Source organism: Melozone crissalis, unplaced genomic scaffold (genome assembly GCF_028551555.1).
Source record: "Melozone crissalis strain CALT ecotype California unplaced genomic scaffold, PUWL_Pcris_2 ptg000222l_1, whole genome shotgun sequence".
NCBI lineage: Eukaryota > Metazoa > Chordata > Aves > Passeriformes > Passerellidae > Melozone > Melozone crissalis.
In genome coordinates this window covers 38,047-57,925 of record NW_026535985.1, presented here as the reverse complement: position 1 = coordinate 57,925, position 19,879 = coordinate 38,047, and the positions used below count along the sequence as shown (strand labels likewise).

Genomic DNA, 19,879 nt, shown 5'->3' with positions numbered 1-19,879 from the left:
AATTTGGGGTTATTTATTCCCTAAATCTTGAATTTGGTGTTATTTATTCCCTAATTCTTAAATCTGGCGTTATTTATTCCCTAAATCTTAAATCTGGGGTTATTTTTTCCCTAAATCTTAAATCTGAGGTTATTTATTCCCTGAATTTTAAATCTGAGGATATTTATTCCCTAAATCTTGAATTTGGGGTTATTTATTCCCTAAATCTTAAATCTGAGGTTATTTATTCCCTAAATCTAGGGTTATTTATTCCCTAAATTTTAAATTTGGGGCTATTTATTCCCTAAATCTGGGGTTATTTATTCCCTAAATTTTAAATCTGAGGTTATTTATTCCCTAAATCTGGGGTTATTTATTCCCTAAATCTGAGGTTATTTATTCCCTAAATCTAGGGTTATTTATTCCCTAAATTTGAAATTTGGGGTTATTTATTCCCCAAATCTCAAATTTGTTGTCATTTCCCCTGTCCACCCATGAAGTGACTCCGTTCCAACCCTGTCGTGGCAGGTTTACAGCCCATGATGTCCAACCAGCAGCAGAGCTACCAAGGCGTGGTGGGGGTGCAGCAGGCTCAGCCCCCCGGGCTCCTCGGCAGCCAGAGGAACAATTTGGGGGGCCAGATGCAGAACGTGCTGGGGGTGCAGCAGGCACAGCCCCCCGGGCTGCTCAGCACCCAGAGGAGCAGCATGGGCAGCCAGATGCAAGGGCTGATGGTGCAGTACACAGCCCTGCCCTCGTACCAGGTGGGCACTGGGCGGCTGGGCAGGGGGCTCAGGCTGGGCAGGATGGGCCCAAGGATCCCCTAAAGTTGGGGGTTTCCTCATAGGGATGGGGAGGGCACGTCCATGTGGGGATCTGTGGGACACATCTGGAGCAGGAGGGCTGGGCAGGATGTGCCCAAGGGATGGATGTGCCCAAGGGATCCCCCAAAAGTGGGGATTTGCTCACAGGGATGAGGAGGACCATCCATGAGGGGATGTGTGGGGCACATCTGGAGCTGGAGAGCTGGGGAGGGGGTCCTGACTGGGTAGGATGTGCCCAAGGGATCCCCAGATGTGGGGCTTTGCTCACAGGGATGAGGAGGGCCCATCCATGTGGGGCACATCTGGAGCAGGAGGGCTGGGAGATTGCTCTGGGATGTCAGAAAAACCCACCTGGAGTCTCCTCACCCTGCTGGGCACCTGCTGCTCCCCAGCCTGGGGTGCTGGGCAGGGGGCTCAGGCTGGGCAGGATGTGCCCAAGGATCCCCTAAAGTTGGGGGTTTCCTCATAGGGATGAGGAGGGCACATCCATGTGGGCATCTATGGGGCACATCTGGGGCAGGAGAGCTGGGAAGGGCTGTGCCAGGGGGAGGGGGCTGTGGGGTGTCAGAAAAACCCTCCTGGAGTCTCCTCACCCTGCTGGTGTGTCCAGTACACACCACTGCCTTGGTACCAGGTGGGCACTGAGGGGCTGGGCAGGGGGCTCAAGATGGGCTGGATGTGCCCCCAGGGATGAATGTGCCCAAGGATCCCCTAAAGTTGGGGGTTTCCTCATAGGGATGGGGAGGGCACATCCGTGAGGGGATCTGTGGGACACATCTGGAGCAGGAGGGCTGGGCAGGATGTGCCCAAGGGATCCCCCAAAAGTGGGGATTTGCTCCCAGGGCATCTGTGGGGCACATCTGGAGCTGGGAGACCCTCTGGGAGGGGGCTCTGGCTGGGCAGGATGTGCCCAAGGGATGCCCCAGAGCTGGGGATTTGCTCACAGGGATGAGGAGGACACATCCATGGGGGGATCTGTGGGGCACATCAGGAGCAGGAGGGCTGGGAGGGGGCTGTGGAGTGTCAGAAAAACCCACCTGAAGTCTCCTCACCCTGCTGTGTGTCCAGTACACACCACTGCCTTCGTACCAGGTGGGCACTGAGGGGCTGGGCAGGGGGCTCTGGCTGGGCAGGATGGGCCCAAGGGATCCCCCAAAAGTGGGGATTTGCTGCCAGGGCATCTGTGGGACCCATCTGGAGCTGGGAGAACCTCTGGGAAGGGTTGTTTCAGGGGGAGGTTGCTGTGGGCTGTCAGAAAACCCCACCTGGAGCCTCCTCACCCTGCTGGGTGTCTTTGGGCCGTTTTCCCTGCTCTGTTGCTGTAACCTGCTGCTCTCCTCCCTGCCCAGGTGCCCATGGCCAGTGAGTCCCAGAACGTGGTCCAGCAGCCCTTCCAGCAGCCCGTGCTGGTGCCAGCCAGCCAGTCTGTGCAGGGCGGGCTCCAGGCTGGAGGGGTGCCCATCTACTACAGTGTCATCCCCAGTGCCCAGCAGAATGGCACCAGGTAAAGCTCTGGCAGCTGGCAGGGGGTGAAAAGGGAGCTGTGCCCACAGTTTGGGGGGTTTGGGGTGTCCTGTCAAGGGCAGGAGGCTTGGGAAAAGCTGGGATTGATGTAAAAATACAATATGCAGAGATTGAGGAGAAAAATCATAAATTTATGCTTTTATACTTGTAAGGGTTGTGAGTTGTGAGAAACTGCCTTGATAAGGTGGTGAAGGGTTTATAATGTAGGGAACTATTGATAAGGTGGTGAGGGGTTTATAATGTAGGAAACTTCATTAATAAGATGGTGAGGGGTTTATAATGTAGGAAACTTCATTGATAAAATGGTGAGGGGTTTATAATGTAGAAAACTTCATTAATAAGATGGTGAGGGGTTTATAATGTAGGAAACTTCATTAATAAGATGGTGAGGGGTTTATAATGTAGAAAACTTCATTGATAAGATGGTGAGGGGTTTGTATGTAGGAAACTTCATTAATAAGATGTTAAAGGGTTTATAATGTTGGAAACTGCCCAGCAGAATGGCACCAGGTAAAGCTCTGGCAGCTGGCAGGGGGTGAAAAGGGAGCTGTGCCCACAGTTTTGGGGGGTTTGGGGTGTCCTGTCAAGGGCAGGAGTCAGGGATCCTTGTGATCTTCCAGCTTGGGAGATTCTGTGATTCTGTTTTCTGCTCCTGTGGTCACAAGTTCTGCTCCTCCCTGAGCTTGTCCATCCTGGATCCCTTCCTGAGCACCAGGGGGTGAAGCTGCTGTGTGCCCAGCCATGCCAGCAAAGAGGGAGCTGGGTGTGGGAATCAGAAAAAGAGAAACTTCCACAGGCACAGCAGGGTTTGAGCTGGAGCCTTGGGAAAAGCTGGGATTGGTGTAAAAATACAACACACAAACAGCTGGAGGTTATTTTCAGCCCTTGGGGTGGTGTTAGTTCTTTATACTAAAAACTACCTGTACAATATTTACAATTAATTCCAAACACCTATCACCTATGTTAGACAGTGAGTTTCTATTCTAAATCAATCCAGAAGTGGCACCATCACAGCAGAAGAAGAAGCAGGAGAAGAAGGACAGGACAAGCCCACGTTCCTCCATCTTGCCTCCTGAACCCCCATACTAAAAACCCCAAAATTCTACATTTTTACCCTGTGATTGATTCACTGTCATTCTACTCAAACTCTTGTGTCTTGTAACTCCTCACACAAAGCTGGTGATTGTTTCCAGCCCTTGGGGTGGTGTTAGTTTTTAATACTAAAAACTACCTGTACTTTATTTACATTTAATTTCCAACACACATCACCTATGTTAGACAGTGAGCCTCTATTCTAAATATAACATATTTACAATTACTTTCCAATACCTATCACCTGTGTTAGACAGTGAGCTTCTACTCTAAACCACTCCCAAAATGCCACCATCACAGCAGGAGATGGAGGCCAAGAGTAAGAAGGAGAAAGGCTGGACATGCCCAAATTCCTCCATTTTGCCTCCTGAACCCCCATTCTAAATCCCCAAAATTCTACATTTTCGCCCTGTCATTAATTCACTATAATTTTACTCAAATTCTTATGGCTTGTAACTCCTCACACAAAGCTGGCAATGGTTTCCAGCCCTTGGGGTGGTGTTGGTTTTTTATACTAAAAACTACCTGTACTTTATTTACAATAATTTTCCAATACCTATCACCTGTGTTAGACAGTGAGCTTCTACTCTAAACCAATCCCAAAGTGCCACCATCACCCAGAAAATGGAGACCAAGAAGAAGAAGGAGAAAGGCAGGACAAGCCCACATTCCTCCACCTTGCCTCTTGAACCCCCATTCTAAAAACCCCAAAAAATCCATTTTTCACCCTGTGATAAATTCCCTATCATTCTACTCAAACTTTCTTGACTTGTAGTCCTTCATATAAAGGTTGGGAATGATTTTTTCCAAGGGCTAAATCGCAGTCCCAGGGGTCTTGTGCTCTGTGCCAAGGTCTCTGAGCCCCCTGGGCAGGGTCTCCAGGGTATCCAGAGGGATTTGGGTTCCCAAACCCCTCCTGAATGCTGACCTGCCCTCTGTGCTCCCCAGCCCGTCCGTGGGGTTCCTGCAGCCCCCAGGCTCCGAGCAGTACCAGATGCCCCAGTCGCCGGCGCCCTGCAGCCCTCCCCAGATGCAGCAGCAGTATTCAGGTACCAGGGGGGCACTGGGCAAGGCTGGCACCCCCTCCAGAGGTGGCACCAGCCTTTGGGCTCTGGAGGTGCCACTTCACAGCCAAGATGCTGTGCCAGGGGAATGGTCAGGGCGGGGCACTGGGGGGTGCTGGCATCTCCCTGCCAGGGTGGGCACAGGGTGGAGGGAGCTGGGGGGGCTGTGGGGTGGTGAGAGAGGGGAAAAACTGCAGATGGGGAGGTTGGGGAGTCCTGCTCCCTGTCACAGCTGCTGGGAGTGAGCTGGGGCAGGAGCTGAGCTGGGGTGATGGAGATTTGGGCTTGGTGAGGGACAGGAGCTGAGCTGGGATGAGGGATCTGGGCCTGGATCTGAACTGGGATCGTGGAGGTCTGGGCCTGGTGAGGTGGAGCAGAAGCTAAACTGGGATGATGCAGGTTTGAGCTTGGTGAGGTACAGGATCTGAGCCGGGATGATGTATCTGGGCCTGGATCTGAGCTGAGATGATGGAAATTTGGGCCTGGAGCAGGATTTGAGCTGGGATGATGGAGGTCTGGGCCTGGATCTGAGCTGGGATGATGGAGGTCTGGGCTTGGGGAGCTGTAGGATCTGAGCTGGGATGATGGAGGTCTGGGCCTGGTGCAGGATCTGAGCTGGGATGATGGAGGTCTGGGCCTGGTGCAGGATCTGAGCTGAGACGATGGAGGTCTGGGCCTAGTGAGGTGAAGCAGAAGCTAAACTGGGATGATGGAGGTCTGGGCTTCGTGAGGTACAGGATCTGAGCTGGGATGATGGATCTGGACCTGGTGCTGGATCTTAACTGGGATAATGGAGATCTGGGCCTAGTGCAGGATCTGAGCTGGGATGATGGAAATTTGGGCCTGGACCAGGATCTGAGCTGGAATGATGAATCTGGACCTGGATCTGAGCTGGGATGATGGAGATCTGGGCCTGGTGGTCTGGAGCAAGATCTGAGCTGGGATCATAGAGGTCTGGGCCTCGATCTAAGTTGGGATGATGGAGGTCTGGGTCTGGTGCAGAATCTGAGCTGGGATGATGAATCTGGACCTGGATCTGAAGTGGAATGATGGAAATTTGGGCCTGGATCTGAGCTGGGGTGATGGAGGTTTGGGCTTGGTGAGCGACAGGAGCTGAGCTGGGATGATGGAGGTCTGGGCCTGGAGCAGGATCTGAGCTGGGATGATGGCTCTGAACCTGGATCTGAGCTGGGATGATGGAGGTCTGGGCTTGGGGAGCTGCAGGATCTGAGCTGGGATGATGGAGATCTGGGCCTGGTGCAGGATCTGAGCTGGGATGATGAATCTGGACCTGTATCTGATCTGGGATGATGGAAATTTGGGTCTGGAGTAGGATCTGAGCTGGGATGATGAATCTGGACCTGTATCTGATCTGGGATGATGGAAATTTGGGTCTGGAGCAGGATCTGAGCTGGGATGATGGAGGTGGGGGCCTGGAGCAGGATCTGAGCTGGGATGATGGATCTGGACCTGGATCTGTGCCTGGAGTTTTGTGGAGATGCTCAGAGCTGTCACTGAGCTGCCATCCCTCACCTTGGCTCCCGTTTCTCCTGCATTAAACACCATCACTCCCAGGTGTAACCTTTGCTATCGGAGAGGGATCCCCAGAGGGTCCTGGTGGGGCTTTTCCAACCTGGAAAAATCACGAGTGGCAGAGGAGAGAGAGCCCAGAGTGGGACTGTGGGGCAGGAAGGGTGAGAGTAGCAGGGACAGGGAGGTGCTCTGTGTCCCACAGCAGCAGAACCGGGGCCACACAGCCCTGTGTGTGTCCCCAGGGGTGTCCCCATCAGGCCCTGGCGTGGTGGTGATGCAGCTGAATGTCCCCAACGGCCCCCAGGCCCCCCAGAACCCGCCCGTGGTGCAGTGGAGCCACTGTAAGTACTACAGCCTGGAGCAGAGGGGGCAGAAGCCTGGAGACCTCTACAACCCCGACAGCACTGCTCAGGTACTGGGGGCACTGGGAGGGACTGGGAGGGGCTGGAAAGGGCTGGGAGGAGGCAGCTCAGCTTTTGGGGCAGGGCTGGCTGAGGCTAGGCTTAAAAGCTGCTAAGCTGAGAGTAGCAAACTCAAGAGTATCTAGGCTGAGAGTAGGAAATTCAAGAGCGCCTAGGTTTAAGGGTTCTAGGCTGAGAGTAGAAAACTCAAGAGCTTAAAAGCTGCTAGGCTGAGTTTAGCAAACTCAAGAGCAGCCAGGCTTAAAGGCTGCAAGGCTGAGAGTAGAAAACTCAAGAGCTGCTAAGCTGAGAGTAGCAAACTCAAGAGCACTGAGGCTTAAAAGCTGCTGGGCTGAGTACCAAACTCGAAAGCAGCCAGGCTTAAACCTGCTAAGGTGAGAGTAGCAAACTCAAGAGCACCTAGGTTTAAAGGTTCTAGGCTGAGAGTAGCAAACTCAAGAGTTTAGAAGCTGCTAGGCTGAGATTAGCAATCTCAAGAGCAGCCAGGCTTAAACCTGCTAGGCTGAGAATAGCAAACTCAAGGGCGCCTAGGCTGAGAGTAGCAAGCTCAAGAGCACCTAGGCTTAGAACGTGCTAGGCTGAGAGTAGGAAATTCAAGAGCACTTAGGTTTAAAGGTTCTAGACTGAGAGTAGCAAACTCAAGAACATTGAGGCTCAAAAGCTGCTGGGCCAAGTAGCAAACTCAAGAGCAGCCAGGCTTAGAAGCTGCTAGGCTGAGTAGCAAACTCAAGAGCTGCTAAGCTGAGATTAGCAAACTCAAGAGCAGCCAGGCTTAAAGGATGCAAGGCTGAGAGTAGCAAACTCAAGAGCACTGAGGTTTAGAAGCTGCTAGGCCGAGTAGCAAACTCAAGAGCATGCAGGCTTAAACCTGCTGAGCTGAGCGTAGCAAACTCAAGAGCACCTAGGCTTAGAAGCTGCTAGGCTGGGAGTAGAAAACTCAACGGGCACATAGGTTTAAAGGTTGAGAGTAGCAAACTCAAGAGACTCAGGGGTGTGGGATCCAAGAGCACCTTGAAATGGCCAATAACGTCTGAGATTTTAAAGCAAAAGGTACCTGATTGTTGTCTTGTTGTATGTGAGAGGGAATGAGAAATAAAAGTGAGTGAATGTAGATGAATGAAAGTATAGGAAATGTAGATTGTTTATTTTAAGCTTCAGTTTATCTCCTTGGAGGGAGGTGAATGGTATATTGTGAGAGAATGGAGGTTTTTATTTTGTGTCAGTTGTGACCCAGGGTGGGCATGTAGGAATGTTTGAAATCTCAGATTGTATCCAGGTAGGAATGTTTGAAATCTCAGATTCTATCCAGATAGGAATGATTTAAATCTCAGGTTGTATCCAGGTAGAAATGTTTGAAATCTCAGATTACATCCAGGTAGGAATGTTTGAAATCTCTGATTGTATCTGGGTAGGAATGTTTGAAATCTCAGATTATATCCAGGCAGGAATGCTTGGCTCCTCCCTCTGGGCTCACATCTCCCAATGGGATGCTGTAGTTCTTATCAGCCATGCACTGACATTCAATGGCTATCAGCAGATGTGCCCCCTGAGGGAGGTGTGATTGTGGAAGAGATAAGGAAAACTGCAAAACTGCCCAGTTTTGGTATTCTATTACCAAAAATGGTAATAGAACACATCTTGCCTTGCCAATCTGGAACATTATTGAATTGAATTGAATTGAATTGAATTGAATTGAATTGAATTGAATTGAATGGAATTGGATTGAATTGAATTGAATTGAATTGAATTGAATTGAATTGAATTGGATTGGATTGGATTGAATGGAATTGAATTGAATTGAAATTAATTGAATTGAATTGAATTGAATTGAAATGAAATGAATTGAATTGAAATGAATTGAAATGGATTGGATTGGATTGGATTGAATGGTATATTGTGAGAGAAAGGAGGTTGTTTTTTGTGTCGGTTGTGACCCAGGCTGGGCGTGTGAGCTGTCCCCAGCCCTGGGCTGTCTGACCCTGTCTCCCCCCTCCATCCCAGGCCAGCACCCAGCTGAGCAGCCCCATCACGTCCCCCACGCAGTCGCCGACGCCGTCGCCCGTCACCAACCTGGGCGGCGTGTGCCCGGGGCTGAGCCCCCTGCCCGTGCTCACACAGTTCCCCCCCAGGCCCATGGGCCCTGCACAAGGTAAGCTCTGGGAATCTGCAAATTCAGAGCGTTTGGGGAAAGCTGCAAAAGGCAGGACTCAGATACAGCAGAACTGTGAGCAGAGCTAAGCAGCAGCCATGGGATAGGTCAGCAGGAAAAGTATTTAAACTGTAGAAAAGCAAAGGCAAATAAAATAATAGGAGAGACATCCTCTATTATTCTCTTTATATATATTATATGTATAGATATAATATATATTATATTTATATTATATATATTATATGTATAGCATTATATATAGTATATATTTATATATATGCTATATATAATGCTATATATATAATATCTATTTTATATATAATATATAGATAAATATATAATTATATATATTTATATACAGATATTCTAGATACTATATAGATATAAAACATATATTATGTATATATAATATATAATAATATATTATATATAATATATAATCTGTGTATTAATGCTTGTCTAGAATAACTCCCTAAGCTACAGAAAAGTTTATCTAGCAAGATATTAGGAAGTTTGAAGCTTAATAATGGAGCTCTGTGCGTTGTGTTTTAAGGCTCACAAGCAGGTATTGTTTTGGAAATAAGCAAGCATTGTTTTAACCAAAGGCGCATTGCTTATGGTGATTGGATAGAACTGCTGTCAATGTGCTTTTGCTTTGTGTGATTGATAAAAAAAGTTACAAAGTGAGTTGTAACATTAAGTTTTTTGTCTGCTGCCTGGGATGTGAGCTGGTAGCATCTTCCCATTGTCATAACCATGGAATGAGACTGATGCTGGAAAATAAAACAGCTCGAGGCGCTTTCAGCAGCAGCCCCGTCTCGTTGGTAGTTTGTAAATAAACCCTTGCCAGCATCAGTAAGGGAGGCTCCCTCCTCCTCCTCCTCCTCCTCCTCCTCCTCCTCCTCCTCCTCCTCCAGGGGTCAGCCAGGGCAGGGGGCAGCGGGGTTTGGCTCCCAGTGCTGCTGAATGGGGGTTTGGGGTGGGGAAACAGCACAGAGATCCTGGGACAGCCCTGGGGTGGGGATGTGTGAGGGGAGAGGTGAATGTGAGTCCATGTACTCAGAAGGCTGATTTGATATAATATGATTATATTATATTATATTATATTATATTATATTATATCATATCATATTTATGATGACATATATGATGATGTGATATGACATATTATATGACTTACATATATGATATGATTATATTATATATATGATATTATGTGATATATCACATTTTATCACATTATGTCACATTATATTATGTTATTTTATATGAGATATGATATGACATATGATATGTTATATGATATATCAGATCATATTATTATATTATACTATATTATATTATGCCACATTATATCACATAATATCATATATCATATGATGTGATATTATGTTATATTATATCATGTTATGTTATAGTATAGTATATTATAGTATAATATATTATAGTATATTATATTATCGTATATTACATTTGATGTAACATGTGATATGATTATGATATGGTTTTTATTATATTATGTTATGTTATATTATGTTATATCATGTTATTATAGTATAGGTATATTATTTTACAGTATATGATAGTACAGTATATCAGAGTGTATTATATGAGATATGATATTATGTGATACAATATGATATGATATTACATTATATCACATTACATTACATTATATTATAGAATGCTATACTAAACTATACTAAAGAATAGAGCCAGGATACAGACAGAAGGTTACAAAGAATTATAATAAAAACCTATGACTCCTTCCCAAGTCCTGACACAGCTGGATGGTGATTGGTCATTAATTAAAAACAATTCTCATGAAACCAATCAAACATGTTGGTAAAGAATCTCCAGACCACATTCCAAAGCAGCAAAAACCAGGAGAAAAATCAGATAATTATTATTTACATTTTTCTCTGAGCCTTTTCAGCTTCCCAGGAGAAGCAATCCTGGACAAAGAGGATTTTTCCAGGAAATATCACAATGACAGGAATCCTGTGATATTCCCTGGGATCCCCACACAAACTCTGGCTCCTCATGATGGTGATTGGTCATTAATTAAAAACAATTCTAATGAAACCAATCAAGCATTCACCTATTGGTAACCAATCTCCAAACACATTCCAGAGCAGCAAAACACAGGAGAAAAAATCAGATAATTATTATTTACTTTTTTTCTCTGAGGCTTCTCAGGAGAAGCAATCCTGGGCAAAGAGGATTTTCCCAGGAAATATCACAATGACAGGAATGCTGTGAGATTTCCTGGGATCTGGGAAATATCACAATGTCAGGAATGCTGTGAGATTTCCTGGGATCTGGGAAATATCACAATGTCAGGAATGCTGTGATATTGGGATCCAGGAAATATCACAATGACAGCAATGCTGTGAGATTCCCTGGGATCCGGGAAATATCACAATGTCAGGAATGCTGTGATATTCCCCAAAAATTTCTCCTCGTGCAGGTGACGGGCGGTACTCGCTGCTGGGCCAACCTCTGCAGTACAACCTGTCGCTGTGTCCCCCTCCTCTGCTGCACAACCAGCCCAGCTACACAGGACACCAGGTACAGCCGGGCCAGCTGTGCCCTGCCCTGCGCCTCTCTGAGGCCACCACGTCCCCCGAGGTGACACGGGGACATTTGTCTCCTTGCAGGGCCAGGCTGGCATGAAGCACGGCAACAGGAGCAAGAGGCAGGCCCTGAAATCGGCGTCCACCGACCTGGGCACGAGTGACGTAGGCAAGTGACACCTCCAGCCTCTGTTTGTCCTCTGATGTCCCCAAAAATGGGGGTTGGAGACTCCAGGTGCCGTTTCCAGCATCCCACAGAGCTCTGGGCTGGTTTTGGAGGGTTCCTGCAATTCCCTGCCAGTCCCTGAGCTGGTTTTGGAGGTTTGGAGGGTTCCTGTGCTGGTTTTGGAGATTTGGAGGGTTCCTGCCAGTCCCTGTCCTGGTTTTGAAGAGTTCCTGCCAGTCCCTGTGCTGGTTTTGGAGGTTTGGAGGGTTCCTGCCAGTCCCTTTGCTGGTTTTGGAGATTTGGTGGGTCCAGGCTGCAAGTGACCCCCTCCAGCCTCTGTTTGTCCTCTGATGTCCCCAAAAATGGGGGTTGGAGACTCCAGGTGCCGTTTCCAGCATCCCACAGAGCCCTGGGCTGGTTTTGGAGGGCTCCTGCCATTCCCTGTGCTGGTTTTGGGGGGTTCCTGCCAGTCCCTGCCAGTCCCTGAGCTGGTTTTGGGGATCCTGCCAGTCCCTGAGCTGGTTTTGGGGATCCTGCCAGTCCCTGTGCTGGTTTTGGGGTTCCTGCCATTCCCTGCCACTCCCTGAGCTGGTTTTGGGGTTCCTGCCAGTCCTTGTGCTTCTTTTGGAGTTCCAACCAGTCCCTGTGCTGGTTTTGGAGTTCCTGCCACTCCCTGTACTGGTTTTGGAGGTTTGGAGGGTTCCTGCCAGTCCCTGTCCTGGTTTTGGAGGGTTCCTGCCAGTCCCTGTGCTGGTTTTGGGGTTCCTGCTAGTCCCTGTGCTGGTTTTGGAGGGTGGAAATGATGGAGCAGGTGGAGCTGGCAGAGCTGGAATTTTCTTCCTCTTTCTCAGCACAAAGTGAGTGTCACACTCTGAGATCTCATTCCCCAGTCTCTCTTCCCCCTCCTGCTTCCCTTTCCCGTGGCTCCTGCAGCGACAAATCCCAAACTTTTGGAGATTTGGGATCTCCCAGGGTGGCTCTGAGGGCTGAAGGTTCCAGTGAAGGCTGAAGGTTCCATGGGTGGGAAAGGTGACTGCGTGGGTCCTGCACCTTCAAATCCCAAATTTTTGGAGATTTGGGAGGGTGGCTCTGAGGGCTGAAGGTTCCAGTGATGCTTTCTGTCCATGCCCAGGGTGTCTCCACTGGTCCTGGGGAAGGGAGGGACCAGAGGAAGGGGGCTGGGGCTGCAGAGGGATTTGGGAACCACAGGGAAGGGGCTGAGCTGAAGAGATTTGAGTACCACAGAGCAAGGGCTGGAGCTGGGAACTGCAAAGAGATTTGGGTGCCACAGAGCAGGAACTGGAGCCTCAGAAGGATTTGGGAACCAGAGGAAAGGGGCTGAGCTGCAGAGGGATTTGAGGACCATGAGGCAGAGCCAGGAGCTGCAGAGGGATTTGGGGGCTGCAGGAGCTGGAGCCAGGAGCCTCTGGAGCCCCCAGGCCTGTCCCCAGTGTCACCTCAGTGTCCCCAGGCCTGTCCCCGGTGTCCCCTCAGTGTCCCTGGTGTCCCCTCAGTGTCACAGGCCTGTCCCTGGTGTCCCCTCAGTGTCCCCAGGCCTGTCCCTGGTGTCCCCTCAGTGTCCCTGGTGTCCCCTCAGTGTCACAGGCCTGTCCCTGGTGTCCCCTCGGTGTCCCTGGTGTCCCCTCAGTGTCACAGGCCTGTCCCCGGTGTCCCCTCAGTATCCCCAGGCCTGTCCCCAGTGTCCCCTCAGTGTCACAGGCCTGTCCCCAGTATCCCCCCAGTGTCCCCAGGCCTGTCCCTGGTGTCACCCCAGTGTCCCCAGGCCTGTCCCCAGTGTCCCCTCAGTGTCACAGGCCTGTCCCCAGTGTCTCTCAGTGCCCTCAGGACTGTCCCTGGTGTCCCCTCAGTGTCACAGACTTGTCCCCGGTGTCCTCTCAGTGTCACAGGCCTGTCCCCAGTGTCCCCTCAGTGTCCCCAGCAGCAGCTGCTGCTCACAGGGGCCCTTTAAGCGCTGCCTCCCCCCCGGCCCTGGCAGGGTCCCCACGTGCCACGTTAATATTAGCAAAGAATCCTCAACCGAGCCCAGGGCTGCAGCCAGGAGCTGCACAGGGATTTGGGAACCACAGGGGCTGGAGCTGGGAACTGCACAGGGATTTGGGAACCAGAGGAAAGGAGCTGAGCTGCACAGGGATTTAGGAACCACAGGGGCTGGAGCTGCACAGGGATTTAGGAACCACACGGGCTGGAGCTGCAGAGATTTGGGAGCCACAGGGGCTGGAGCTGCACAGGGATTTGGGAACCAGAGGAAAGGGTTGATCTCTCTGAGCTGCAGAGAGATCTGGGAACCACAGGGGCTGGCGGTGGGAGCTGCAAAGAGATTTGGGAACCACAGGGCAGGAGCTGGGAACTGCAAAGAGATTTGGGTACCACAGGGCAGGAACTGGAGCTGCAGAGGGGTTTGCATACCACAAGACAGGGACTGGGGCTGCAGAGGGATTTGGGAACCACGTCCCCTCCTGAAGGAAAACCAGAAATGTGGGCACAGGAAGGGATTGGGATGGAGCATTCCAGGGAGCAGGTAAGGGTGTTTTGGAGGGCTTAAAAGAATAACTGGATTGAAATAATCGATTGGGTGGCTTAAAAGAATAGGCTGGGTGCCTTAAAAGAGTAGATTGGGTGGCTTAAAAGAATAAAATCCAGTTGGGGGCAGCTTGGCACTGCTCCTGTGCCCAGATGGCTGTGGGAACACCCACATCTCCTCCTGAAGCAAAATCAGAATTGTGGGCACAGGGAGAGGATTGGGATAGGGCATTCCAGGGTGCTTGGGAGGGGAAATTTCTGGATTAAAAGAATAGATTGGGTGGTTTAAAAGAATAAATTCCTGCTGGGGACAGCTTGGCACTGCTCCTGTGCCCACATCTTCTGAAGCAAAACCAGAACTGTGGGCACAGGAGGGGATTGGGTTGGGGCATTCCAGGGAGCAGGCAGAGTTACTTTGGAGGGCTTAAAAGAATAACTGGATTAACATAATCAATTGGGTCGCTTAAAAGAATACATTGGGTGGCGTAAAAGAGTAGATTGGGTGATTTAAAATAATAAATTCCTGCTGGGGGCAACTCGGCAGTGTTCCTGTGCCCACATCTCCTGAAGCAAAATCAACATTGTGGGCACAGGAGGGGATTGGGATCCCCTCCACAAAGGAATAAAAGAATAAATTCCAGTTGGGGGCAGCTTGGCAGTGTTCCTGTGCCCAGGTGACTGTGGGAATACCCACAGCTCCTCCTGAAGGAAAATCAGCATTGTGGGCACAGGAGGGGATTGGGATGGGGCATTCCAGAGAGCAGGTAAGGGTAATTTGGAGGGGAAATTTCTGGATTAAAAGAATAGATTGGGTGGTTTAAAAGAATAAATTCCTGCTGGGGGCAGCTTGGCACTGCTCCTGTGCCCACATCTTCTGAAGCAAAACCAGAACTGTGGGCAAAGGGAGAGGATTGGGATGGGGCATTCCAGGGAGCAGGCAGGGGTAATTTGAAGGGTTTAAAAGAATAACTGGATTGAAATAATCGATTGGGTCGCTTAAAAGAATACATTGGGTGGCGTAAAAGAGTAGATTGGGTGGTTTAAAAGAATAAATTCCAGTTGGGGGCAGCTTGGCAGTGTTCCTGTGCCCAGGTGACTGTGGGAATACCCACAGCTCCTCCTGAAGGAAAATCAGCATTGTGGGCACAGGAGGGGATTGGGATGGGGCATTCCAGAGAGCAGGTAAGGGTAATTTGGAGGCCTTAAAAGAGTAACTGGATTAAAAGAATCGATTGTCTGCCTTTAGATAATAGATTAGGTGTTTTGAAAGATCAGATCTGACGCTCTGCTCGTCCCCTGCAGTGCTGGGCCGCGTGCTGGAGGTGACCGACCTGCCCGAGGGCATCACACGGACAGAGGCCGACAAGCTCTTCACGCAGCTCGCCATGGCCGGTGCCAAAATCCAGTGGCTCAAAGAGACTCAGGGGCGCCGCGGGGACGGGGGAGGCGGCGGGGACAACAACAGCACCAGCAGCGGCGGCGGCGGCGGCGGCGGGACGGCGGAGAACGGCAGGCACGGTGACCTCGCTGCCTTATACACCATCGTGGCCGTGTTCCCCAGCCCCCTGGCTGCCCAGAACGCCTCCCTGCGCCTCAACAACTCCCTGAGCCGCTTCAAACTGCGCGTGGCCAAAAAGAACTACGACCTGCGGGTGCTGGAGAGGGCGAGCTCCCAATAGAGCCCCGCTGTGGGCACTGCCCTGGGCACCCTCTGCTCCCGCCCTCCCTTCCTCTCGCCCTCCTTCCTTGATATATTTATATGAACATAATTAAGAGACGAGAAGTTGATTTTTTTTTTTTTGGTTTTTCTTTTGGTTTTTTTTAATTTTTTTTTTTTTTTTTTTTTTGGAGTGACGCCCATGCCCGCCCCCCTTCTCCCTGTGTCTATGGTTTTTTGTTTAAGCACTGTGTTGGACCTCACATACAGGTGTTGATTGGTATGTTCACTGCACATTTTATTTAATCAGATTATTATTTTGCTGGGGGGGAGGGAGGGGTGAATTTTTTTTTTTTGGTCTTATTTTATTTGGGGGGGGGTTGTTTTTAAATAAAAAAAAAAAAAAGAAAAAGGAAAATTGTCCATCATTTGAATGTAAATTCCTGTTCTGTGTCAGGGTTGGGGGGCTCTGTGCTGCTTCAGTGGGGTGAGGGGAGAGTGGGATGATTCCAAAATGGGGATCAGAACATTTGGATTGGGGCTGGATTTCCCTGACAGATGTTCATGGCTTCTCCTCCAGCTGCCAGCCCCATCCAGATGTGGAATTCCAGGACAGGAACCATCACATTCCTGCTGGCAGCAGCAGCACCTGGAGCTGGCAGGGGCAGGGATGATTCCAAAATGGGGATCCCAGGCTGGGATCAGAGCATTTGGATTGAGGCTGACAGATGTTCATGGCCTCCCATCCAGCTGCCAGCCCCATCCAGCTGTGGAATTCCAGGGCAGTAATGAGCCCTGCCAGGAACCATCGCATTCCTGCTGACCTGGAGCTGGCAGGGACAGGGACAGGATTTTGGGGTGGCACAGCCAGAGCCCCTGGCAGCAGCAGGATGCCCCCAAAATTGCTGAGCACAGGTAAGAGCTGCCAGGAAAGGGGAGGCTCCAACCCCAGGATGGCTCCAGCTCCCACCCTGGTGCCACCCCCAGCCTGGCAGGGACCCAAGGGCAGCCTGGCACCAGTGGGATCCTGCGACAGTGGGAAGAGATGAGGATCTGACTCCGTGTTTCAGAAGGCTTGATTTATTATTACATATAATAATATTATAGATTTTATATATAGTATTATACTAGATATTATATATATAGTAATAAATACTATATTATAATATATGCTATAATATATACTATACTATAATATATACTGTATATAATATATAGTAATACTATATGATAATATATAGTAATACTATATGTTATATATAATAGTATATAACATATACACACATATATATGTGTGTATTTATATAATGTATTTGTGTACATATAATATATATATGTACATTATATACTATATATATTATATACTATATACTATATACTATATACTATATATATACACTATATATTATATATAGTATATAATATATACACATATATATTATATATGTATATATATAACATGTATATATATGTGTACATATATATACATATATATTTGAACATTATATACTATATATATACTTATATACTATATACACATAATACACTATATATATTATATATGTGGTATATAATATATATTCATGTGTATATATACTATATACTATATACACATTATATACTATATATACAATGTATAATATATAATATATATACATATATATTATATATGTATATATAACATATATGTGTGTGTGTACGTATAATATATGTACATATATATATTATATAATGTAATATATATGTATATAATAATACATATATATTACATTAAAACTACACTAAAAGAATAGAAAAAAAAATTCATTAGAAAGCTGGCTAAAAATAAAAAAGGAAGAATGATAACAAAGGTTTGTGGCTCAGATAGAAAGTCTGAGACAACTGACTGTGATTGGCCATTAATTAAAAACAACCACATGAGACCAATCACAGATGCACCTGTTGTATCCCACAGCAGCAGATAATCAATGTTTACATTTTGTTCATGAGGCCTCTCAGCTTCTCCGGAGAAAAATTCCCAAGGAAAGGAATTTTTCAGAAAATATCAGAGCTACAGGATCCCAACTCCTGCCATGCCAGCAGGGTTTGGTGCCAGGTGTGCCAGGCATCCATGCCAGACCCCACTGCTGCCCCTCTGCCCAGCAAACCTCCAATGCCCAAACTGAGCCTGCATCCTTTGTTGTGCCCAACTCCTGGAACCCTTCGTGTGCCCAAATCCTTGAGCCTGGATCCTCTCTGTGCCCAAATCCTTGAGCCTGGATCCTTTCTGTGCCCAAATCCTTGAGCCTGGATCCCCTCTGTGCCCAAATCCCTGAGCCTGGATCCCCTCTGTGCCCAGCTCGTGTGCCCAAATCCCTGAGCCCTCTCTGTGCCCAACTCCTGGAGCCCTCCGTGTGCCCAAATCCTTGAGCCTGGATCCTTTCTGTGCCCAAATCCCTGAGCCTGGATCCTTTCCTGGAACCCTCCGTGTCCCCAAATCCCTGAGCCCTCTCTGTGCCCAACTCCTGGAACCCTTCATGTGCCCAAATCCCTGAGCCTGGATCCTCTCTGTGCCCAGCTCTGGAACCCTCGGTGTGCCCAAATCCCTGAGCCTGGATCCTTTCTGTGCCCAAATCCCTGAGCCTGGATCCTCTCTGTGCCCAGCTTGTGTGCCCAAATCCCTGAGCCCTCTCCGTGCCCGGTTCCCGGCCTGGGGGGGCCCCTGGCACGCCCAGCAACCACCAACGCAAATAGCCGGAGCCTCCTCCGCCCGCTGCCGCCCGGGTTCCAATTTCCCGGCGTCAGCCCCGGCCCGGCTCAGCTGTCGTCCCCCTGTGCCCTGTCACTCCTCCGGCCCCGGCCCCGAGCGCTTTGCGGCCCCGGCTCCGGCCCTGGCTCCTGGGGCTCCTTCAGCGCAGGGTGAGTGCCCCCCTTGTGCCCCCCGTGTGCCCCTGTGTGCCCCCTGTGTGCCCCTCTGTGCCCCCGTGCCCGCTCTGGGCACCCGCCGGGGCTGTGGGGTCTCGGGGTGCCCCAATCCCGCTGTGCCCCGAGCGCCGTTCCCGTTGCTGCTTCCCGATGGTTTTCCGGGCTGGTTTTCCTGGGTGGTTTTCCTGATGGTTTTCCTGTTTAGTTTTTCCTGTTGGTTTTCCCAGCTGCTTTTCCTCACTGGTTTCCTGATGGTTTTCCTGACTGGTTTTTGGTTTTCCTGACTGGTTTTCCTATTTGGTTTTTCCTGACTGGTTTTCCTCACTGCTTTTCCTGATGTTTTCCAGACTGGTTTTCCCAGCTAGTTTTCCTGGCTGGTTTTTGTTATGCCAGCTGGTTTTCCTGACTGGTTTTCCTGTTTGGTTTTTGGTTTTTCTGTTGGTTTTCCTGACTGATTTTCCTGATGGTTTTCCTGTTTGGTTTTTCCGTCTGGTTTTCCCAACCGGTTTTCCTGGCTGGTTTCTTGACTGGTTTTCCTGACTGGTTTTTGGTTTTCCTGACTGGTTTTATTGATGGTTTTCCTGCCTGGTTGTCTTGGTGGTTTTCCCAGTTGGTTTTCCTGTTTGGTTTTTCCTGATGATTTTTCCGACTGGTTTTCCTCACTGCTTTTCCTGATGGTTTTCCTGTTTAGTTTTTCCTGATGGTTTTCCCAGCTAGTTTTCCTGGCTGGTTTTTGGTTTTCCTGTTTGGCTTTTCCTGATGACTTTCCCACCTGGTTGTCCTTATGGTTTTCCCAGTTGGTTTTCCCAGTTGGTTTTCCTGATTGGATTTCCTGTTTAGTTTTTCCTTATGGTTTTCCTGACTGGTTTTTCGTTTTCCCAGCTGGTTTTCCTGACTGGTTTTCCTGCATGGATTTCCTGACAGGTTTTCCTGATGGTTTTCCAGTTTGGTTTTTCCTGATGGTTTTCCTGACTGCTTTTCCCAACTGGTTTTCCTCACTGATTTTCCTGACAGGTTTTTGGTTTTCCCGGCTGGGTTTCCTGGCTGGTTTTCCCGACTGCTTTTCCTGATGGTTTTCCAGCTGGTTTTCTTGGCTGGTTTTTGGTTTTCCTGACTGGTTTTCCTGGATGGTTGTTCTGACTGGTTTTCCTCACTGTTTTTCCTGTTGCTTTCCCAGCTGCTTTTCCTTACTGGTTTTCCTGGCTGTTTTCTTGACTGGTTTTCTCACCTGGTTTTCCCGACTGGTTTCCAGACTGGTTTTCCTGACTTGTGTTCCAGAAGGTTTTCCCATCTGGTTTTCCCAGCTGGTTTTCCTGATGATTTCCTGACTGGTTTTCCCAGCTGGATTTCCCAACTCGTTTTTCTGATGGTTTTCCAGTTTGGTTTTTCCTGATGGTTTTCCAGGCTGGTTTTCCTGGTGTTTTTCCTGCCTGGGGTTGGTATCACCC

At 48.9% G+C, this 19,879-nt stretch overlaps 1 protein-coding gene across 1 annotated transcript in view; it reads left to right on the top strand.

The window, feature by feature from the left end:
- Window positions 1-15,855, top strand: part of R3HDM2 (R3H domain containing 2) — a 65,811-nt gene extending 49,956 nt beyond the window's left edge. Inside the window, exons 17-24 of the mRNA XM_054294207.1 lie at window positions 508-743; window positions 2,153-2,307; window positions 4,368-4,468; window positions 6,259-6,428; window positions 8,440-8,587; window positions 11,058-11,158; window positions 11,248-11,332; window positions 15,173-15,855. Coding sequence (XP_054150182.1) covers window positions 508-743; window positions 2,153-2,307; window positions 4,368-4,468; window positions 6,259-6,428; window positions 8,440-8,587; window positions 11,058-11,158; window positions 11,248-11,332; window positions 15,173-15,549 — 1,373 coding nt within the window. The 3' untranslated portion in view covers window positions 15,550-15,855. The remainder of the gene's footprint in view (window positions 1-507; window positions 744-2,152; window positions 2,308-4,367; window positions 4,469-6,258; window positions 6,429-8,439; window positions 8,588-11,057; window positions 11,159-11,247; window positions 11,333-15,172) is intronic.
- Window positions 15,856-19,879: the final 4,024 nt, after the last annotated feature.